General features: G+C 46.2%; 1 protein-coding gene and 1 pseudogene across 2 annotated transcripts; one reads left to right on the top strand and one right to left on the bottom strand.

The window, feature by feature from the left end:
- Nucleotides 1–3,995: 3,995 nt before the first annotated feature.
- On the top strand, nucleotides 3,996–7,070 carry LOC147003265 (uncharacterized; annotated as a pseudogene).
- Nucleotides 7,071–7,861: 791 nt separating this feature from the next.
- On the bottom strand, nucleotides 7,862–11,987 carry LOC110298259 (kallikrein 1-related peptidase b24). Of its 2 annotated transcripts, none has more exons than XM_021167397.3 (5): nucleotides 11,924–11,987; nucleotides 9,824–9,983; nucleotides 8,621–8,904; nucleotides 8,389–8,525; nucleotides 7,862–8,017 (listed from the first exon to the last, which is right to left on the bottom strand). In XM_021167397.3, exons 1-5 carry the CDS (start codon nucleotides 11,967–11,969, stop codon nucleotides 7,862–7,864), a joined length of 783 nt encoding a protein of 260 aa, XP_021023056.1. In that variant the 5' UTR covers nucleotides 11,970–11,987. The 2 variants fall into 2 exon arrangements, with proteins under 2 accessions (XP_021023056.1, XP_021023054.1); XM_021167395.3 differs by having other exon boundaries at nucleotides 8,621–8,913.
- Nucleotides 11,988–23,643: the final 11,656 nt, after the last annotated feature.

Below are 23,643 nucleotides of genomic sequence, written 5' to 3' on the forward strand. Positions count from 1 at the left end.
CCAGAAAGTTGCAGTTAGAACAAAACTTTTTCACCAGTGATAGCCAAAACGGGTTCCAGTTCCCTGTAGATACAGATCATTTTTTTTGAGAATGCCAAAATGCTTGCTTTTCTGGACTTGGAACCCTGGATAACTGATTTTATTGTTCCTATGAGAAGTTTGGGAGTTGGGTGTAGTGGTTCACACCTTTAATATCAGAATTTTGAAGCCAGAGCCAAGTGGATCTGTGTGATTTTAGGCTCTAGTATTCTGTGATGTAGACCAATCTAGTCTACAAGTGACTTTCAAGACAGTCAGGGTAATATGTAGAGCTTTCTCAAAACAAACCAAAAATATAATGAATAGAAGTTATGGTGCACATTACCATGGCCTGATCACTCTTTTATTCAAAAGTATGAAAATTCAGGTTATTCCAGGGTAGTGTCACCCACCCTGAACTGTGTTGGGATAACAATGACCTTTCTCTACCTCATTTCCTAGATCCTGAGCTACATTTTGAGGGTAGAGCAGCCCGGCTTATTTGAGACCCTTTCTCAAGAAACAGCAACCAGAAAATGTCACTTACCTCCAGAAGCTTCAGGGTTAAGCTTGGTGGCTACATATTTTGGTGCACACCTTTGATCCCAGAACTTAGGTGTTAGGGGCTGGTAGATCTTGGTGAGGTCCAGGTTAGATTGTGCACATAGTGTATTCAGGCCAGTGAAACAACATAGGGAGACTTTGTCTCAAAAGTTAAAACATCAAGAATTCAGCATGGGTTCTGGTACAGAGAAGGAGAAATACCTAGCCTTGTACACCTACTTACTGTTGCAGGTTTCACACCAATCCCCTCTCATTGAGCATCTAGACTATTTCAGTTCTCATGGTAGTTAGCACATGTTACCTGGGTGTATTCATGTGTGCCCTGTAAGCTTCAAGATGGCCAAGCTAGTCCTAAAATAGGCAACTGAGGTGATCAATTGGCTACCTAGTTCTCCTCTGAGTCCTTGTCCTCTGTGCCCAAGTTCTTCTGAAAACTACACTGTTCTTTGCTCTAAAGGACAAGAGAGGAAGCATGCATTCATCCACTTGTGAGTTCATTCATGCACTCAATCTTTTATGTATGTTGTCAAGGATACATAATCATGCTGGTGTGCAGCAGAACCTTTTGGTCCCTGTCTGCATAGAATCGATCTCTGGTTGCAGGTGGACAAGGAGTCGGCAAATGAATGACAGACAGATCAACACGAGAGATTGTGTAGAATCTGCATATAATTTTTCAAGTCAAGATCATACTTTTTAATACAGAAGAGGGACAAGAAACCAGGCAAGATACATCCGCCGAGTTACAGTGACACAATACAACAGGAAAGTATACATCAAAAGAAGGTGGGGACCAGGCCACTTCCACTAAGAAGGGAGCCAGGTGTAATGCTAGTTTATTGTTAAGCCCAACACCTGGGGTTCTTAGTAAATGCCTGATTATGCTGTTTCTTTTGGGCTAGTGAAGAAACCTGTCTCAGGGAGATTCCCTAACTCTTTCATGGTAAACCTACCTGTTTGCTAGGCCACTGTGTATTCCCTTGTTTGCGTGAGACAGCCTACTGTACTAAGTAATCACTCTGCAGACAAGCTTTGAGCTATTCCAGCTCCGTTCTTTGTAATGCCTAATTAGTTTCAGTGTCACTACTAGAGTAAATTTGAATGTTACTGAATTCCTACTGAATTCCAAGTTTGTTGGCTTCAAGGATTTTCTGGGATGTTGCAACACTGGCGAAGGTTTAGCTATGTCAGAATCCAATCTTTAAAGGCACTTATAATAAAAGAATACTAAAAGAGAGCGTGTAGATCCATACATCAGACTAATGCAGGGATAGGGTATGAGTATACCGGTTACGAGAATGCCAAGGTTCCAGGAGGTTGAGTTTCCTTGAAACTCTTTGCCTTGTGAGTGCTTCCAGGCCTCTTGGCCTGTCAAGCAGACTTTCACTGGAGAATGCACAGCACTGGAGTGTTTGAAAGATGTACTACATCAGAAGAGGCCAGTGCATGAGAACTGAAAGAGTAGAAGTGTTGCTGGAGATGGTCTGTGTCTTAGTCAGGGTTTCTATTCCTGCACAAACATCATGACCAAGAAGCAAGTTGGGGAGGAAAGGGTTTATTCGGCTTACACTTCCATGCTGCTGTTCATTACCAAAGGAAGTCAGGACTGGAACTCAAACAGGTCAGGGAGCAGGAGCTGATGCAGAGGCCATGGAGGGATGTTCTTTACTGGCTTGCCTGCCCTGGCTTACTCAGCCTACTCTCTTATAGAACCAAGACTACCAGCCCAGGGATGGTCCCACCCACAAGAGGGGCCTTTCCCCCTTGATCACTAATTGAGAAAATGCCTTACAGTTGGATCTCATGGAGGCATTTCCTCAACTGAAGCTCCTTTCTCTGTGATAACTCCAGCTGTGTCAAGTTGACACAAAAAAAGCCAGTACAATTGACCCCTTGTCAACTTGACACACAAACACATCACTAGTAAGCCTCAACCCTTACATTCTTATTCATCCCCAAGATCTAAATAACTTTAAAAGTCCCACAGTGTTTACAGATTCTTAAAATTTCAATCTCTTTAAAATATCCATCTCTTTTAAAATCCAAAGTCTTTTTACAATTAAAAGTCTCTTAACTGTGGGCTCCACTAAAACAGTTTCTTCCTTCAAGAGGGAAAATATCAGGGCACAGTCACAATCAAAGCAAAAATCAATCTCCAACTGTCCAACGTCTGGGATCCAACTCACGATCTTCTGGGCTCCTCCAAGGGCTTGGGTCACTTCTCCAGCCATGCCCTTTGTAGCACACACGTCATCCTCTGGGCTCCAGATGCCTGTACTCCACTGCTGCTGCTGCTCTTGCTGGTCATCTCGTGATACTGGCATCTCCAAAACACTTCATGACCCCTTCAGTCCTGGGCCTTCAATTACAACTGGGGCTGCACCTTCACCAATGGCCTTCCATGGCCTCTCACAGTGCCGAGCCTCAGCTACTCTGCGTGACCCCTTCATGCCTTCAAAACCAGTACCACCTGGGTGACCCTTACACATTACCAAGTCCCACTGCAGAAGGAGTACAACCTTGCCTATCTCTGGAACACAGCCTCTTTGTGCTTTCAGAAAACACTTCCCAGAAGATGTCACCTCAACGATGCTGGTCTCTTCTTAATCACCGCTAATTTCTTAGCTCCAGCTAACCAGCATCAATAGTCCCAGTAATGCAAAGTTTTTGCTTTAGTAGTTCTGGTATCTTGTTAATCACAGCTGATTCTTCAGCCCCAGCTAACCAGAACTACAAAATCTTCACAATAAAAACAGCAATGGCCCTGAAGAGAGTCTTTAATTTTCCCTCTGAAATTTCACAAACCAGGCCTCCATCTTCTGCACTGTTCTCAGCATTATCTTCCAAGCTCCTACACAACATCTGACAGAGCTCTTAACAACGAATGGATCTTTAAGCCCAAAGTTCCAAAGTCCTTCCACAGTCCTCCCCAAAACATGGTCAGGTTGTCACAGGAATACCCCACTCTGCTGGTACCAATTTGTCTTAGTCAGGGTTTCTATTCCTGCACAAACATCATGACCAAGAAGCAAGTTGGGGAGGAAAGGGTTTATTCGGCTTACACTTCCATGCTGCTGTTCATCACCAAAGGAAGTCAGGACTGGAACTCAAACAGGTCAGGGAGCAGGAGCTGATGCAGAGGCCATGGAGGGATGTTCTTTACTGGCTTGCCTGCCCTGGCTTACTCAGCCTACTCTCTTATAGAACCAAGACTACCAGCCCAGGGATGGTCCCACCCACAAGAGGGGCCTTTCCCCCTTGATCACTAATTGAGAAAATGCCTTACAGTTGGATCTCATGGAGGCATTTCCTCAACTGAAGCTCCTTTCTCTGTGATAACTCCAGCTGTGTCAAGTTGACACAAAAAAAGCCAGTACAGTCTGCAAAAAGCTTCCCCAGGGAACTGGTTGTAGATGAGAGGGGGAAATGGAAATGAGGAAGGGGATGAAGGTTTGTATGCCTTGACAGAGAGTGGAGAAATGATCCAGGTCCTGAGAACCTTCTCCCTCCCCAGCTGACCTGCTCTGTTCCTGGGTGGAGGGCTAAAATATTGTTCTACATGGCTGGTCTCACAGGTCCATCTTCCTGGCAATTTTGTTGGTGTTCAACTTAATGGATGTGCGGATTCCCTGTGTGCACCATGCATACACTGGCTTCATTGGACTCTGGATTAACTGAGGGAGCATAAGTGTGCCAATGTTGGACAATTCACTGGTCAGTGAATATGTCGACTGGAGTTCCTTCAATTGGGTGGAAAGGGTGACTGTGGGGGAGAACCACTGGCTCTCTCCCAGTAGTCTTTCTTGGGGAGTTGGTTAGGGATCAGAGTGGGTGCATCATTGATGGTGGGTAGCTCTATGAGTGGCAGTAGAGTTATTTTTGAATTTCTAGGTAGTGATTTTGGTATTGTGAGTCGAGATGATTTTTTTCTTCTTTCTTTTCTTTTCTTTTTCTTTTTCTTTTTTTTTTTTTTTGTGTGTGTGGGGAAGGGTGTTGTTGAAGGCTGAACCCTGAACCTTACACACACAGGCCACAGGGTCTCTATCACTAAGGTGAAGAACCAGAAGAACCTCATTGGAGAACTCTAGGCCAGTGCTGTACCTCTGAACCATTTCCTGCCCCTCCTTGTGAGATGGATTCTAGACAGCTACATTCCCTTCCTCTGCCTTGTTTGTGACAGGTTTATGTAACCCAAGCTGGCCTATAGCTTAATGTGGATAACCATGATTTTCTGATCATCCTCCCAAGTGGAGGGATCACAGCATGTGCTGCAGAATCAGCTCAGCACAGTGCTGAGGATCAAATGCAGGATGCTCACAGCTAGACAAGCATTCTGCCAACTATGACACAACACCAGGACCCATCGACTGCTTTTACCTTGTTTTTGGAGACAGAGAAGATCTATGTGCCTCTAACTGCTCAGGTAGAACATGAAAAGACACTCATCCTCAGCTGCTGGAGTACCTAGGTTGAGCTTCTCATGGTGTGAGAGGAAGGAGAGAGAGAGAGAGAGAGAGAGAGAGAGAGAGAGAGAGAGAGAGAGAGAGAGAGAAAGAGAAAAAGGGATTGTTAGGGAGAGAGAGAGAGAGAGGGAGAGAGAGAGGAAGAGAAAAAAAGGAGTGTTAGGGAGAGAGAGAGAGAGAGAGAGAGAGAGAGAGAGAGAGGGAGAGAGAGAGAAAGAGAGAGAATTGGGAGTGACTGTGTTAGACCTAGTGGGGAAACCCACACCCCATTCCTGATTTGGCGTGCACCCAAAAAATCATGAAGGACCATCTCTTGCTGTAATTACATGAGGACGATTAATTACGGAGCTCCGGACCGACATGCATCCCACACAGGAGATAACGGATATCGGCCACGAGGCTCGAAAGCTAGGAGTTTTTATGGGGTAAGGGGCTTAGGGGTGTGGAATTCAGCATAGCGACACACTATTGGCTTCTTCAAACATTAACAGAAGGATTACAGAGCAACAGGACTTTGTTCCTGTGGGCTGGGGGCTTATCTTTGTTCACATAGCAACCAGTTGATGTATGACTTTTACCTGGTGCCAAGGGGCAATAGACAGAGGGGAGGTTCCGGCCAGATGGTGGGGACTCAGACAAGATAGCCTTGCCAGCTTCCTTGAATTCTTTTCATCTTCACAGTTAAGATATTTTTAGGAATGCCTTAACAACAGCCCTGCCCTGGCAGGCCTGGGGGCTGTTCGCTTTGTTCCCAGTCCCAGTCCTGGGCAGTGGGCTCTTAAACAACTCACAATTTACAATATTTTACCTTCCTTCAACTGTAGTTATCTCTCCAACTTCCTTCCCCAGTTTACATTCACATGAGCAAGGGCTTCATATATCTGGCCCTGGCAGTATGGGCTTCATATTTCTGGCCCTGGCACTATGCCTCATCCTCCTGCCCACCATGTTCCTCTCCTTTCGACCAGTCTGCTGACACCTGAACAAGATAGACTTCGTCTTCAGTTTCCTTAGCATTGGCATCGGTAAGTTATGGCAAAGGAAAGGGTGACTGTGATCCTCCACCCAACCCCAGAGCCTCCTCCTACCCAGAGGTGTGGCTAGATTTCCAGTTCTGTGCTCCTAGGGAGAGGGGTGTCTCTGTGTCTTTCTTGGGCTTTCTCTGTATCCCAGGCTGGCTTTGGACACACTCTGTAGTCCATGCTGGCTTTGATCATGCCATTCTCTTGCCTCAGCACCATAACTAGCTGTGATTAAAATCTGCCTACTATTGTGACTGATGGACTTGTCCCCCATTATCCTTTCCACTCTGAGTATGTATCCATTTGTGGTGTGTGTGTGTGTGTGTTTGTGTGTACTTTTGGCAGGTCAGGGAGTTTTTCTCTGTCTCTTCCCTTTTGGGTGTGGTGGTGTTCCTGTCTAGACTTCTGTCCTTCTCTGGCCCCACCCCAGTACAGGGCTCCTTATTCTCCTGAGCCTGACTCTGTGTGTGGTCAACTGCAATAGGCTGTGCCTGAGGCCACAGGTTTCCTACCAGCTGGCCTTCTACCTGTGCTGGTGTGCCAGTGTCTTGATGCTGTGGCTAGGTGAGGTCCGGGCCTTGGATGGAAGGGCAGTGCCTGGGCTGGGCAGAGGCAGAGTCCAGGAAAGGGGGTCAGCCCCCAGGGCTCAGTTAAGGTTTGGGGTAGGGCTCTGAGTCAAGTGCTCATGGGGTCCCTTCCCAGAGGAACTTTGTCCTTCATCAACCAAGTGCTAATGTGGAGCTACAGTTTGCCTTCCATGGAGCAGAGGCTCAGCTACTTCCATTGGGCCTCGAGACACCACTCATTGCAGTTGCAGCAGCAGTCCATTTTGGACAGGAACTTGGAGCCTGCCCACAGGTTGTCTGTTGTAAACAGCTTTGTGTACTACCATGGAACTCTCCAACAGAGGGACTTGTCATCTTCTCAGGACACTGATGAGTTCCCGCAGCCAGATGTATCAACCTCTGTCCCTGTGGCTCAGTTTCCATCAGACCTCCCTTGATGTCCCATACTTCCCCTGAGAGCAGATAGCACCCTCAGCACACAGGTGGCAAGACCAGTTCCACTCTCTAAGGCCTACTCCTTTCTGACTATCGGCAGGGACCCTTCTCCCAAAGTTCTCTGATACTCTTAGCTGTGACTTGTCCCTCTAAACAGACAGTGTTTTGTGGTCCTGTGCAGCAGCAGCAGCAGTGTGGTCCATTTCCCAAGATGGGTGATTCTCTGTCCCACAGGACATGGTTCTAAGTCACTCTTCATCCTTTGGTCCAGCCCTACCAAAGAAATACCCTCCAATGTCACCTGGTTGAGACACTGTAGTCTAGCCTTTGGGGCAGTCTTTGCCCTTCTGTGGACAGACTCTTCTCCATCGAGTCAAGGCTTCATTAACATAAAACCCCAGCCCAGCTCAAAAAACCCAGTTTGGCAGTCTGAATTCTCAGTGTCTGACTGTTTATCATCTCTTCTGCTTCCAGTATAGGGTCAGGCCTAGCTGGAGTCAATCATTCTGAAGTCTCTTATCTTTTCCTGTGTGATTTGAACATTTTTCTTGCCATAGGAGACACATATGGCATCCCTGAGTTGGTCTGAGCCTTTTGTCTGCATTTGTCTCAACCCCATCCTGTCAGCCAACAGTACATGTACATATGTCCCTTGCTGATCTACTTTGGAAGTCCAGACCTTAGCTGAGGGATCCTTGATTTGGTACCCCACTCCAGTAGGACAGAGAATGTCAGACCTTGAACTCATTTGTTGCATGGTGCATTTTACTGAGAACAGCAGATAATGTGACACTCAGGGGTTTTTTGCCATAGTGTCTTTTATCCAGGAGGTAAACTTAATAAGTTTGGTGTAGATGGCCGGCTCATTGGGTTTACCGCATGGGACAGGACCCCATGCTGTGATACCGTGGAGAACACCATCACAGATCAGTGGGCCTCCTGAGTCACCCTGAAAGAAGGACAGAGACAGGGGTAAGGAAGCACCTGGCAGTTGGGTTCTACTTGACAACCTGGAACTGACTCCCAGGGAGGAACACAGTGTCTCTTAAGAGGCAGCTCTGTTCAATAGGTGAGAGATTCCAGCTCTTGGGAGGTCAGATCTTATGAGGACATTGGGTTGTGGTGAGGGCCTCACAGGACCATCCCCTAAGTGAAGTCACAGAGGAGAAATCGTACCACCTACAGGATCCTCCCCTCCCAGGGCACATCCCTTCCCTAGGGAAGGATGCAAAGAGCCTGCCTAGTCAGGGTGTTGAAGTGGGAACACAGAACCTCAGTTCTCTCAGCCCTTCACCTCATTGCAGACAGGGTCTGTCTTACCGCACAAGTGTCTTTGCCTCCACCCATCTCTCCTGCACACAGCATGACATCTGTGACTTTATGTAGGTAGGGTTTGGCACAATTCTCATTGGGCAAGAGCTTAATGAACACACAATGAAGGTCATTTGGCTTTTGCCCTGTGGATCAGGGAGAAAGTGGGTGGTAAGCAGGGCCCAGTCCAGTTTTCTCTGCCCCTCCCCCACAACACGCTGTCTCCTTGGACCAGACTCACATTTCGTGGGTGTAATGCTGCCCCAGCCTGAGGCTAGGCATGTGCTACCCAGCTTGGGATCCTCAGTGGGCAGGGCGATGGGCTTCACAGCATCTGTGATGTTAGCTGGCTCGCTGAGACGGAGCAGCATCAGGTCATTGCTCTTGTCCTCAGGTTGTGGGATGCCATCATTCAGGAGGCTCATGTTGTAGTCAGGGTGGGGGAAGCTTTTGCTGACAAATCGGTGCTGAGCAGAGGGTTCACGTTGGAATAGCTTGTTTTTGCCCAGCCAAACATTATGCTGGCTGGTGGCAATGGAAGGAAATGCAGGGAATGAGAAGACAGAATCAGGGTGATTGGTCAGAGTCAGAAGAGGGGGAGGAGGAAGGGAGGAAGGAAAAGAGAGTCAGGGACTAAAACACACAGAAACAGAAAGATACACACACACACACACACCACACACACACACACACACACACACACACACACAGAAACACAAACAGAGAGACAGAAGGGCACATACATACATACATACATACATAAGGAGTCAGAGAGGCTGAAAGAGACAGAGACAGGAAGGGAAGACAAAGGAAGAGGGGGCAGGGAGGAGGGGTAGGCCTAAGAGCTGCTCAGGTGCAGCTAGGACAGGGCTGAACTTTCCCAGCAGGTAAGGCCTGGCCTGCAGCCCAAGGTCTGAGCTCTCTGCTCCCTCCCCAGCATCCAGCTCTCTCTGTACTTAGTTACCTCACCCAGCTCCAGTTCTGACCAGCCCTTCTCTGTGTGTCCTAGAGTGGACAGAAGGTCCTAAAGGCAGAGCTGCTCTGAGGAGAGTGAGGTCTTCTCACAACCTACCTTCAGTGACATCACTCTCTATCCTCAGGGACCCTTTAGGTCTTTTCCCCATTATAGTCTGTAGTGATATAAGAGAACACATGAGACCCAGAACCAGAAAGGTGTGTCTAGTGTCCCAAGGCAGAGACACACAGTGACAGATGACCATGGAGACACTCAGTCTTGAATACAGACAGGAGACAGAGATAAAAAGACAGAAAAGAAAGAAATAGGACTCTGAATGCAAACCTGGAGGGTGGAGTAAAGAGAGACCCAGGAGGTCATGGATAGATTTTCTGTCAGTCCCACCCCACTGTCCTTCAGTATCCCAGCCTGGCCTGGAGTCATGTTCTCTGGCTGCCACCCTGCTTTCATGTCTCCACCCTTACTCACTTGACATAGCAGTGGGCAGCTGTGAGAACCCAGTTGGGGTCCAATAGGACTCCTCCGCATATATATTTGTTGTAGCGGAAAACAGCCACATGCCAGGGTTGGGAATTCTTCTCACATTTAAATCCTCCAACTATTCGAGACTGGACAGGAGGTTCAGCATCTGCAACAGGAGGAATGGGGGAGAGGAGAATTGGCACATGTAAGGAGATCAACCCTTGATGGACACAGTTAAGCACTGCTGGGATCAGGGGTAATGGCCAGGGGATCTAGGGAAGGGACCTATATATCTCTGGTCCTGGATAGGGAGATCTATGCTGTGGGTATAGAAAGAACTCTTGAATCAGGGATCAGGTATAATGTCAGGCCAGGTTAGAGTTTCAGGTTAAGGGTAAGCTTCAATCTTAGTCCAATGAGAATGAAATTCTCTGGTATGGAATTTAGAGTCTTCAAGGCTTGAGAAGAAGTCACGACCTTGGATGGGTTTTGGGAATTCTTGAAAGGTCAGGCCTCAGAAAACTAGATTTGAATGAATAAATGAATCCAGGAAAGGGAGCTTGGGGTTGATTTGGGGTTTCTTGGATTGGGCATGAAGTGGCAGCTGGGATGGAGATATTGAGGAATTTCCAAGTAAAAGGAGCAGGGTTACAGCTAAGGCTTGGGCTCCTGTTAGGGTCTGAGGTGGAGATGACATCTAAGAGGGGTGGGGCTCCCTAAGAAAGGATTTTGAGTTGGGACAAGCAGTGAGAGAAAGAAATTCTGGGGGTCCGTGAGGAAAAGGCTCTGCTCCTGTGCAGGTGGGCAAGTGGTCTGAGTATTGGATAGGATCAGGGTTCTCTTGGAGGCAGCCCCAAGACAGGAGTGGAAAAGGAATTAAAGCCTCTGGGCAGAAGTAGAAACAGTTAGATCAAGTCAGGCCACTGGGAGGCAGAGAGGAGGACCCAATTATGTGAGGTACATGGGTTAGGCATTGAGGTCTCAGGGGTGTGCTGCACAGAGTGGGAAGTAGAGCTTTGCATTGGGGCTCTGATGAGATAGGACAGGAGCCTGCAGCTCAGGGAGTGAGGCATGAGGGGGAAGAGCAGGCCAAGGCACAGCATTTGGGAACAGAGGAAATCTTGGCAAGCCATGCATAGCTGCACTTCTCTGTAACCTCAGTACACAGCAGGCTGAGGCAGAGGGATTGCCATGGACTGAATACAGGCCTGGGCTACATCGTGAGACACTAACTCAGAACTTATTCCCAAGAGCTGGGCTGGAGATGGCTTGGTTGCTACTCAATTGTTCATGCAAGCATTAGGACCTGAGCTGAACCATCCAGAAAACAGGAAAAATGTCAGGTGTGATGCTGTGTGCCTGTAACCCCAGAGCTGGTTAGGTAGAAACAGGAGGATTCCCTTGAGTTTTGCTGGACAGCCATTTTAGCCTAAACAGAAGTCTCCATTCAGTGAGAGACCCTGCCAATGTTGTGAGTGATTGAGGAAGATACTTGTTCAAGTCTGGTGTCTGCCAACTGACCCCTTGTCCAAAAATGAGACTAAATCAAAAGGCTGGTGAGAAGTGACCTGGGCATTCTCTCCACACCAGAAAGGGAGGGGGAACCCATCTGACCTTATAAGCCCATTTGAGATGAGGATGTTTTGGTAGAACCTGAGCTTCTTGGGAAGATGGGGAAATCAATTGTCATCAGGTGGCAAACACAGACGAAGGCTGGCAGCTGCTGGACAGCCTAAGGTTCTAGTGTGGGATTTAGGCAAGCTTCTGATTCAAGGTTTGGGCTATGAGGCTCTACGAAAAACAATGTACTGTAGGGAAATCCGATGTTCTAAGTTTGGTAAGAGGTTGGGTTCCTTAGAAAGACTGGAGAAGCTCAGAGATGGTCAGGTGTCTAAGAAAGAGGAGAAAGTTCTGGAAAGTGGGAGTGGACAGGAGTCTGTTCTGTGAGCAAGGACTGTGAGGGACCTGGCACTGTGCAGGGCAGAGAAGGAGGAGCAGGTGTTGCTTCGTGATGTAGCTGGAGTGAGGAAAGCGGGGAAAGGGATGGCCAGGGCCAGAGGCAGCAGGAGAGTCAGGGCTGTGACCCCTCCCTTTCCCTCATCTCACCAATCCCTCCTAGGGACAGGGCAAGGAACAGGATCAGGAACCACATGGTAACAGGTGTCCAGGAGCTGCAGGCAGCTGTTGAGGATCCTCAGGAGACTTTAAAAACCCTCATTCTCCCCACAGCCCCTCCCCTGTCCTGTTGCCACCCAGATGCTGACAAAGCACTGTCCTTGCTTACAGATTTGGACTCCCTGCTTCTACCCTCCTGGCTGTGGGAGTGGAGGGCCCTGTTGCACCCTCTGTACAATAGGCCCTAGGTCACCCTGGATACCTTCCCAGGGAGGAGATTGGGTGGGGCAGGTCATGCTGTTCCTGGAGCTGTTGGAGTTCCGGGGACCTTAGCCAGAGGGCAAGGTCAGGGGCAATGGTGAGTTGGTGTGAAAGGCAGATGGAGGAGCAAGTGATGCCCAACCCACAGCTCTAAGGAAGTTCCTGTACCTCAAGACCAAGATTATCCCCAGAAAGTTGCAGTTAGAACACAATTTTTCACTAGTGATAGCTGAGACGGCTGCCAGTTCCCTGTAGATACAAATCCTGTTTTTGAAAATGCCAAAATTCTTGCCTTTTTGGACTTTGAACTCTGTGTCACTGATTTTATTTTCCTATGAGAAGTTTGGGAGTGGGGTGTAGTGGTTCACACCTTTAATACCAGCACTTTGAAGCCAGAGCCAGATGGATCTGTGTGATTTTAGGCTCTAGTATTCTGTGATGGAGACCAGCCTAGTCTACATAGTGACTTTCAAGACAGTCAGGGTAAAATATAGAGCTGTCTGAAAACAAAGTAATAAAATAAAATTTAATAAAATAAAATAAAATGAAATAAAATAAAATAAAATAAACAAATAGAAGTTATTGTGCACATTACCATGGCCTGATCACTCTTTTATTCAAAAGTATGAAAATTCAGGCTATTCCAGGGGAGGGTCACCCAGCCTGAATAGAGTTGGGATAACAATGACCTTTCACTTCCTCATTTTGTAGATTCTGAGCTACATATTGAGGTTATCCCAGCCTGGACCATGTGAGATCCTTTCTCAAGAAATAGCAACCAGAAAATACCACTTTCCTCCGGGAGCCTCATCAAGGGTTCAGTTTGGCAGCTGCATATTTGGGTGCACACCTTTGATCCCAGAACTTAGGAGTCAGGGGCTGGTGGATCTTGGTGAGGTCCAGGTTAGACTGTGCACATAGTGTACTCAGGCCAGTGAAACTACACAGGGAGACTTTGTCTCAAATGTTAAAACATCAAGAATTCAGCACGGGTTCTGGTACAGAGAAGGGAAATACCCATCCTTTTACACCTACTTACTGTTGCAGGTTTCAGACCCACCCCCTCTTGTTAAGCATCTAGACTATTTCACCTCTCATGGCAGTTTGCATGTTTGACCTGGGTGTATTCATGTGTGCCCTGTAAACTCCAAGAAGGCCAGGTCAGCCTGAATCCAGGGTAAGTGAGGAGCTGGTGATCAGTTGACCATCTAGTTCTCTTCTGAGTCCTAGGCCTCTGTGCTCAAGTTCTTCTGAAAACTACACTGTTCTTTTTCCTACAGGACAAGTTGTAACCTCCCCAACCCCCTCAGCCTGAAACTTGTTTGCTCAGGTTTTACTCTGCCTGCTGCTCAATCGTTCTGCCACGCCCACTGCTGGAGCCTGCCACCTTGCTGTTCGGGAGCCACACACGTGGTCATCCTGCAACTGGACCCCAGGATTATTTGGCGGGAATTAACCCCTTCCCCCTGCTTCATAACTCAGTGCATGGATTAGTAAAATTGAGCTTTGATCAGAACACGATTGACTTAGCTCCGTTCTTTTTCCTGTTTGTCTAGTTCCTTTATTTCAGCTCGAGCTGCCATCTCAGTTGTATTGTTCCTTGCGAGCTGCTGGTCGGTCCGCAACAGTTTGGCGCCAGAACAGGGACCTGAAGAATGGCAGAAGGACTCTGAGAGAATGCTGTCCGTGTGGAGCTCCACAGGAAAAGCAAATGGTCTTCATATGCGGCACCGGAGCAACGAATAAGTACATATGCTAGCGCTAGCTTAAAATTTCATTTTTAAAAAAGTGTTGCTGAGGGTGCGGTAGGATACGAACTAAGCTTGAATTGGTGCTAACCCAACGCTGGTTCTGCTTTGGTCAGCAGTGTATTAATCGGAACTAGAAACTGGAATCAGCAGCTTTTAGGAGCTGTTTCAGGCTGGAGAAGGTAGGGTTTAAAGTTATGGATCAGGCGGTTGTCCTTAGTTTTCAGGAGCTGTTTCAGGCCAGAGGAGTAAGGCTCGAAGTACAATTGGTAAGAATTTTTTTAGGTAGGATAGATAGCTGTTGCCCATGGTTCAAGGAAGAAGAAACAGTAGACTGGGGAACCTGGGAGAAAGTTAGTGAGGCCTTGAAAATCATTCAGGCAGACAATTTTACCTTAGGCCTCTGGGCGCTTGTAAATGATGCTATAAAAGATGCCACTTCTCCAGGGTTAAATTGTACCCAGGCAGAGCTTGCAGAATCTCAGGAAGAGTGCCTATCGGAGAAGGCTTTCTCAGAAAAGGGTCTTCTTAACTCTAAAATTGATAAATGTGGAAACTCTGATGATGAACTGATTTCTAACAAAAATCACTCAGATAGAGGAGCTGCCCATTATTTTGATGAGAATTGGTTTTCTCGCGAGTCTCCCGCTCCACCTATGGTCCCCACCTCGGGAGATGCTACTCATGGGGACATGAGACTAAGCAAATTAGAGTTTGGAATTAGACTTCAGAAGCTGACAAATGAACTTCGGGAGCTAAAATGGATGTCAGAAGTGGGGAAGAGTAACTCTTCTGTAGTTCACCAGGTGCCGCTAGAAAGAGCTGTGAGTCAGGCTCGTGGGAGAGGACAAAATATGTCTGATACGCCAGCCTTTCCTGTGGTAGAGGTAGTTGATCAGCAAGATACTAGGGCCAGACATTACCAGACTTTGGATTTCAAGTTGATAAAAGAGTTAAAAACGGCTGTTATGCAATATGGCCCTTCAGCCCCATTTACTCAAGCGTTACTGGTTATAGTCGTGGAGTCACACTTAACTCCCTCAGATTGGAAGACTTTGTAAGGCTACCCTGTCAGGAGGAGATTTTTTGCTTTGGGATTCTGAATGGCGAGATGCCAGTAAGAAAACTGCCACTTTAAATGCTCAGGCTGGAAAATTAGACTGGGATAGAAACATGCTTTTAGGAGAGGGTCCATATGAGGGACAGACAAATCAGATTGATTTTCCCGTTGCAGTGTACACGCAAATTGCGGCAGCTGCACGCTGTGCTTGGGGATGGTTGCCAGTCAAAGGAGATATTGATGCAAGTTTAGCTAGCATTTGGCAGAGTTCTGATGAGCCGTATCAAAACTTTGTGGACAGGCTTTTGATTTCAGCTAGTAGAATCCTGGGAAAGTCGGACACGGGAAGTCCTTTCATTATGCATGCAATTGGCTTATGAGAATGCTAATGCAATGTGCCGAGCTTCGATTCAACCGCATAAGGGACAGACAGATTCGGTGGGATATGTCCATCTTTGCGCAGACATCAGGCCGTCTTTAGCGATTTTTCAGGGGACCCACGTACAAGCAATGTTCTCTCAGAAACGAGGGAATAATGCATGTTTTAAATGTGGAATTTTGACCCGTCCAGCAGGTCCAGTTATTCGAGGGTCTCGAGGGGACCTCCTCCTAAGAACCAAATGGGGGTAGAGAGGGGCGAGGGCCTTGTGCGAGTAATGACACGGAAACCGTTCTGGAATGCATCAAAGCCCCAAATGTATTCAGAAAGGCCCAAGGCTTTAATGCACAGGCAAAAGGGGAAGTACAGATACTTATCAGTGGGAGGGGTAGGGCAATACAAGCAAAAGGAGAAGTACTTATGGGAGGGGGAGCAATAGAAATTCTTTCTTTTGGCAGCTACACGGGGAAGCAGGAACTTAGTGGTATCAGGGTGTGGTCAGGACATCGGCGATGGCTTAGGGCTGGAACATTCTGGGAATTGGTGTGTTGGTGGCCCGCTTTTGACCCCCTTTTCTTCTTGGGGGGGGAGAGGCCCAATTCAGAGATCAAGAGTTGTCTTAATAGCTCCCAACAGAAGTTTGGATTATTTTAAAAGTAATTGTCCTAAGAACAAAGGTGCCGAGGTTAGACAAGCAGGCTGTGCCCCAGGAATTTGTCCCAGGTGCAGGAAGGGCCGCTACTGGGCAAGAGAATGCAAGTCTAAACCAGGCGTTTTGAGCCACCCGGTGCCGGGAAACGAGGGACAGGGTCAGCCCCAGACCCCGATTTACTCGAAGAAAACAGCTTATGGGGCTATAAATCTGCTGCCCAGCCAACAAGATCAGTTTTTGAGCTTGTCAGGTCAAACCCAGGAAATCCAAGACTGGACCTCTGTTCCACCATCCACGAAGTATTAACCCCAGAAATGGCAGTCCAAACTCTGCCTACCAGAGTCTTTGGACTGCTACCTGTAGAAACCTGTGGCTTTCTTTTAGGACGAAGTAGTTCTATTGTAAAAGGCCTGCAGATTTATCCAGGTGTTATAAATAATGATTATGAGAGAGAAATTAAAATCATAGCTGCTTCCCCTCACGGTGTTATAACTGTACCCGCTAATCAGAGAATTGCTCAACTTACTTTGATCCCTTTACGTCAGTCACTGTATAAATTCTTTAAAAATGAGAGAGGACAAAATAGCTTTGACTCCTCTGGCGTAAACTGGGTGCAATCTATCACTAATCAGAGACCTAACCTTAAATTGACATTTGATGGAAAAAGCTGATACTGGGGTTGGTGTAACGATTATAAGAGGGCAGGACTGGCCCTCAAACTGGCCCTTGACTGATTCCTTAACTCACCTTCAAGGAATTGGGTACGTTAGTAACCCAAAACGTAGTTCCAAATCGGTAACCTGGAGAGATGGGGATGGGAAATCAGGAAAAATTCAGCCATATGTTATGTCAAATTTGCCTGTAACTCTGTGGGGAAGAGATCTGTTGCCACAGATGGGTGTTATTATGTACAGTTCAAAGGAGATTGTGACTAAGCAGACATTCAGGCAGGGACCCCCACCTGGTAATGGACTAATAAAGAAGGGACAGGGAATTAAGACTTTTGAGGATCCTAAACCTCACTCTAACACAAGAGCTTTAAAGTATTTTCAGTAGCAGCCACTATCTTGCCTGCATCCCACACCGAAAAAAATCCAATGGCTTAATGGTATTCCAGTGTGGGTAGATCAGTGGTCTTTACCTAAAGAGAAAATAGGGGCTGCTTCTTTGCTAATGCAGGAGCAGTTAGAAGCTGGACATTTGGTGGAGTCTCATTCTCCTTGGAATACACCAATTTTCATTATCAAGAAGAAATCGGGTAAATGGAGACTGTTACAAGATTTAAGAAAAGTTAATGAAACCATGGCACTTATGGGAACTTTACAACTGGGGTTTCCCTCCCCAGTAGCCATTCCTAAGGGATATTATAAGATTGTTATAGATCTGAAAGATTGTTTCTTTACCATCCCTTTGCATCCAGAGAATTGTGAAAGATTTGCTTTTAGTGTTCCTTCTGTAAATTTCAAGGAACCCATGAAAAGATATCAATGGACAGTTCTCCCCCAGGGGATGGCTAATAGTCCCACCTTATGCCAAAAGTTTGTGGCACAAGCCATTCAGCCTGTTAGACAACAATGGCCAAATATTTACATCATTCATTTCACAGATGATGTCTTGATGGCGGGAAAAGACCCCCAGGATTTGCTTTTGTGTTACAAGGACTTACAAAAAGCCTTAGCTGATAAGGGATTGCAAATTGCTTCTGAAAAGATACAAACTCAGGATCCTTATAATTATTTGGGTTTTAGACTCACTGATCAAGCTGTTTTTCCCTAGAAGATTGTTATTCGTAGAGATAACTTAAGGACCTTAGATTATTTTCAAAAATTGTTAGGTGATATTAATTGGCTTTGCCCCTATTTAAAGCTTACTACAGGGGAGTTGAAACCTTTATTTCATATTCTTAAAGGGAGTTCTGATCCTATTTCCCCTAGATCCCTAACCTCAGAAGGATTGCTGGCCTTACAGCTAGTGGAAAAGGCTATTGAAGAGCAATTTGTCACTTATATAGATTACTCCTTGCCATTGCATCTGTTAATTTTTAATACGACTCATGTGCCTATGGGACTGCTATGGTAGAAATTCCCTATAATGTGGATACATTCGACGATCTCTCCTAAACGTAATATCTTGCCATAGCACGAAGCAGTGACACAGATGATTATCACTGGAAGAAGGCAGGCTTTAACTTATTTCGGCAAAGAACCAGATATCATTGTTCAGCCTTACAGTGTAAGTCAGGACACTTGGCTGAAACAGCGTAGTACAGATTGGTTGCTTGCACAAATAGGGTTTAACGGAACTATAAACAGCCACTACCCCCAAGATTGGTTGATAAATTTTTTAAATGTACATGATGTGATATTTCCTAAAATGACTTCCTTACAGCCTTTATATAATGCTCTATTGATTTTTACTGATGGCCCCTCTAAAGGGCGAGCTGGATATCTTAATAATAATCAACAAGTTATCATAGAGACTCCTGGCCTTTCGGCTCAGTTAGCCGAATTAACAGCAGTACTAAAGGTCTTTCAGTCTGTACATGAGGCTTTTAATATCTTTACTGACAGTTTATATGTTGCACAATCAGTACCCTTATTGGAGACCTGTGGTATATTTAACTTCAATACGCCATCATGATCCTTATTTTCAGAATTGCAGAACATCATTCTCGCCCGGAAAAATCCATTTTATATTGGCCTTATACGATCTCACTCTGGTCTTCCTGGACCTTTAGCTGAAGGCAATGATTGCATTGACAGAGCTCTAGTAGGAGAAGCCTTAATTTTGGATCCTGTTGCTTTGGCCAAACGTGATCATGAAAGGTTTCATCTCTCTAGCCACACCCAAAGGCTCCAACATAAGATCACTAAGGAGCAAGCAAGAATGATTGTAAAACAATGTCCTAAATGTATTACATTATCTCCAGTGCCACATTTAGGAGTCAATCCTAGAGGCCGTATGCTTAATCATATTTGGCAAATGGATATAACCCATTATTCAGAATTTGGAAAACTAAAATATATACATGTTTGTATCGATACTTGTTCAGGATTTCTTTTTGCTTCTCTGCATACAGGAGAGGCTGCTAAAAACGTAATTGATCATTGCCTACAAGCTTTTAATGCCATGGGATTGCCTAAACCTATTAAGACAGATAACAGGCCATCCTATTCTAGTAAAAATTTTATTTCATTCTGTAAGGAATTCAGTATCAAACATAAAACTGGAATTCCTTATAACCCCTTGGGACAAGAAATAGTTGAACGTGCTCATTGCACCTTAAAGAATTGGCTTTTTAAGACAAAACAGGGACAGTTATATCCTCCACGGTCACCAAAGGCACACCTTGCCTTTACTTTATGTGTTCTAAATTTTTTGCAAACTGATATTAAAGGTCAGTCTGCAGTGGATCGCCACTGGCATCCAGTTACTTCTAATTCTTATGCATTGGTAAAATGGAAGGACCCACTAACTAATGAATGGAAGGGTCCAGATCCGGTTCTAATCTGGGGAAGGGGCTCGGTGTGTGTTTTTTCACGAGAAGAAGATGGAGTGCAGTGGCTGCCTGAGAGATTATTCGTCAGTTGAACACAGATCCTGAATCTTCTTGTAAGTATCACTCTGAGGACTAAAATTCCTCTTTTGCATAGAATTCAGTTGGGAACTCAGGCTCCCCAAAAAGCTGTTTTCTTGCTAATCTCAGAGCCAGCTCCCTCACAGGAGGCTGGAGACTGTGCTTTAGCTTTACAATTTGCAACTGAATAAAGTACCTGGACTTCCCCAAAAGAAGCTTTGCATTGCTACTTTCTCATTGTCTGGATCTCATTTTCTCAAGCAGGTCAATCAATCCTCCAGGCTGACTGCAGCTGGCGTGCATCCCTGCCCCCAAGAGTGTACAGGTGGCGACTGCTATTTTCATTCAAAGGACATTCCAGCACGTTTTGTGGCTTTAGGTCTGATTTGAGATTTAGGTTTACTACGAGGGCTAGGAAGGCAGATATTTCAAATATTAGAAGAGATTGGTTTTTATTCTGATAGATGGGATTAGTCCCTTAGATGGTCTCTGGTTTTCCACCCTTGCTGTTACTGCAAGGTCCCCTTAGTTCCTCAGGCTGTGGGAATAACAAAGATGAGGAGGGTGACCTCCAGCTCTTAATTTAGCCACAATTTGTGGTGTTACTAATGACATAATTCTTGTTTAGGCCTTGCTAAATCTGAGGTTGACAATTCTCCTTTAGGAGCTGCACAGTACTCAGAATTGTGCATACTGATTCGTGATCATACGAATACAGTATGGGTACCGCTTGGGTGCAGAAATTTAGTGCAGGGGAAGGTCCAGCTTGACCATTTCTGGGTTCCCTGTGAGATACACCTGGTTTGGATGGAGGTTGGTATCTAGTTCCAGTTACAACCAAAAATACCGTTCTAAGGCTCTGCCTCCCCTCCCCAAAAGATACCAAGAGCCACAAGTGTGGGTCGTGACAGCACCCACGGGAGGAATTGGGTCAATTTCATCAAGCCAAGGTTAAAGCCCACTCATCTAAGGATGAGAAAATCATTTGATCACCTCAGTTAAGCGTGGCCTTATTAAACTTAATTAATGGGGGGGGGAGAGGTTGGAGACCATACCTTTAGAAGGGCAAGCCCTTCACAGCCTCCCACCCTAATAAGCCAATTCGCCTTGTACTACTGAGCCGGTCATAACCCCCTCCTCCCTGTTCCCTGCCTGTCATCCAAGAATTCGGAGAAATATCCACATACTCTCCTTCAGTGTTATTCATAATAAAGTGCCTTTCAAATTCGTACAGTCAACCTTCACCAGGGTTCCAACGCCCTGTAGCTGACTACTTAAAATTCAACTAGGAAGTTATCTATTCAGTAACTAATTAACATTATAAAAGACAAAGCCAACTGCTCAGGGCTAGTCTGCTAGTTGTTTACTAGGACAGAAAGAACAGTCTTATCCAGATATGGTTTACCATAAGAAAAGTTAGGAAATCCCACGGAGACAGGTTTCTTCATTAAGCCCTAAGAATTAAGGCAGAACTATTGAGCATAAATAAATTTTATGCCTCAGGCCAGCCTTTTTTTTTTTTTTTTTTTTTTTTTGATTAACAACAGGGAGGAGATGTAACCTCCCCCACCCTCTCAGCCTGAAACCTGTTTGCTCAGGTTTCACTGTTTGCATCGGGGTGGAGCCTGCCACTCAATTGTTCTGCCATGCCCAGTTCTGGAGCCTGCCACCTTGCTGTTCTGGAGCCATACACGTGGTAACCCTGTAACTGGATCCCAGGATTATTTGGCGGGAATTAATCCCTTCCCCCTGTTTCATAACTCGGTGCACGAATTAGTAAAATTGAGCTTTGATCAGAACATGATTGACTTAGCTCTGTTCTTTTTCCCGTCCATCTAGTTCCTTTCTTTCAGCTCGAGCTGCCATCTCAGTTGTACCATTCCTTGCGAGCTGCCAGTCAGCTTGCAACAACAAGTGAGGGAGGATTCATTCATCCACTTGTGAGTACATTCATGTACTTGTTATTTTTTTTTTTTTTTATGTCTTCATGTGTATGTTATGATGCAGGAGTTTGAGATAGTTGTACTGCACCGGAAGAGTTCAGTGCATGAGAATGGAAAGAGTTGAAGTGGTGCTGGAGATGAGCTTCAAACAACACCCACAGGGAACAGGTTGTAGATGAGAGGGGGATATGGAAATGAGGAAGAGGATGAAGGTTTGTATGCACTGAGAGAGGTGAGAAAAGATCCAGGTTCCCAGAATGTTTCCCTCCCTTGCTGACCTGCTCTGTTCCTGGGAGGAGGACTGAAATTTTGTCCTATGTGGCTGGTCCCTCATGTTCATCTTCCTGGAAACGTTGGTGTTCAGTGTAATGGATGTGCAATTACCTATGTGCACTGAGCATACACTGGATTCATCTGCCTCTGAATTGACTGCAGGGGGCATAAATGTGCCAGTTGGGACAAATCACTGGTCAGTGAATATGTAGACTGGGGGTTCCTTCCATTGTGTTCTAGAGGTGACTGTTGGGGTGGGAATCTGGCACTCTTTCACGACTCTCTCTGGGTGTCTAGGTTTGGGCTCACAGTGGGGACATCATTGTTGGATCACTCTATGAGTGGTAGCAGAGTTATTCTAGAATTTTTAGGTAATGATTTTGTTAATGTGAGTGGAGGTGATGTTTTTTCCTTTATATCTATTTTTTTTGGGGGGGGAAGAGGGGGTTTCTGAAGTCAGAACCCAGTGCCTTACACAAACACTCCACAGGTCTCTATCACTGAGCCACACCCCCAGAAGAACCTCATTGGAGACTCTAGGCAGGTGCTGTATCTCTGAACCATTTCCTGACCCTCATTATGGGATGGATTCTAGACAGCTACATAGCCTCCTTCTGTGACCTGTCCAGCAGGTCCAGTTATTCGAGGGCCTCGAGGGAACCTTCTCCTAAGAACCAAATGTTGGGAGAGAAAAGACGGACACCAAGTGCGAGAAACGACATGGAACCATTCTGAATAGCATCAAGGTGTCACTGTTTTAGCAAGGCTCAAGGCTTAAATGCACAAGCAAAAGGGGAAGTACTTCTCAGCAGGAGGGATGGGGCAGCGAAAATTTTTCTTTTGGTGACTACACAGGAAAGCAGGAACTTGGCAGTATTAGGGTACATCTTGAGGTCTATTGCACGCCGCTTTTTTGTGTCCCCCTGGTAAGAACACGCTCAGGGCAACCGGAATCTTCTGCAGCACAAGCTTTATTGCTTACCCCATCAGGAGCCAGTGGAGAAGAGAGCCAGAGAGAGAGAGAGATGGCGGAGCCCCCTCCCTTTTATGGAGGACTGTCCTCCGCCTCGGACGTGTCACTCCCTGATTGGCTGCAGCCCATCAGCCGGAGTTGTCGTCACGGGAAAGGCAGAGCACATGGCGTGGAAAGCTACCCCGGCACATGTGCAGCTTGCTTGTTTACTACTTAGAACACGGGTGTCAGTGCCATCAGCGCCATCTTGTAATGGCTAATGTGAAGGCGGCTCCTTACATCTCCCCCTTTTCTTTTATATAAGAGCAATAGGCCACCCATATTAATGAGAGTGGAGATAGAGGTCAAATCCCCAGTGTGTAAAATAGGGGCTTTACACAAAACCTCCTCCCAGGCTCATCACCCAAAGGGGTCTTGGTCCGCTCCCGTGTCGTTTTTCCTGGGGGAAGGACACTTGGACACTCAACCTTCTTGAAAGATGACATGTCTCCCTAGAATAGGCTCATATATGCCACAGAGCCCTTCTACTGCAGTGCTTAGCCATGCAACTCTCTCGGGCTGCTGAAGCACACTCACTCTATCCCGTGCAATGAGACTAGCCTCGTGGGGTGCAAGAGCTGAGTGGCCAGCGACCTATTGCTTAAGCATAGATAACCATATATCAGGGGAAGCACCATGTTCTAGTGCTGCAAGCGCCTGGGAAATAATCACCATGTCTCTCCTAGTTTGGGCCTTAAGCTTACAGACCAATCAAAGAAGCAACACTATTCCACAGCAAAGAACAGCTCCAAATAATTCCACCCCCACCCATTCTTTAAAGAAGGAAAATGTTGAAAAGATAGTCC

This window comes from Mus caroli, unplaced genomic scaffold, assembly GCF_978045245.1.
Source record: "Mus caroli unplaced genomic scaffold, Mus_caroli_1 scaffold_8, whole genome shotgun sequence".
NCBI classification, from domain to species: domain Eukaryota; kingdom Metazoa; phylum Chordata; class Mammalia; order Rodentia; family Muridae; genus Mus; species Mus caroli.

What these genes read in the sequence shown, in the direction of transcription:
- LOC110298259 (XM_021167395.3), bottom strand. Translation starts at nt 11,969, where the DNA reads ATGTGGTTCCTGATCCTGTTCCTTGCCCTGTCCCTAGGAGGGATTG. An exon ending in GCTGCCCACTGCTATGTCAA is followed by an intron (nt 8,914 to 9,823) that starts GTGAGTAAGGGT and finishes ATTTCCTTCCAT; the next exon opens with TGCCACCAGCCAGCATAATG. An exon ending in CAGCATTACACCCACGAAAT is followed by an intron (nt 8,526 to 8,620) that starts GTGAGTCTGGTC and finishes CCTGATCCACAG; the next exon opens with GGCAAAAGCCAAATGACCTT.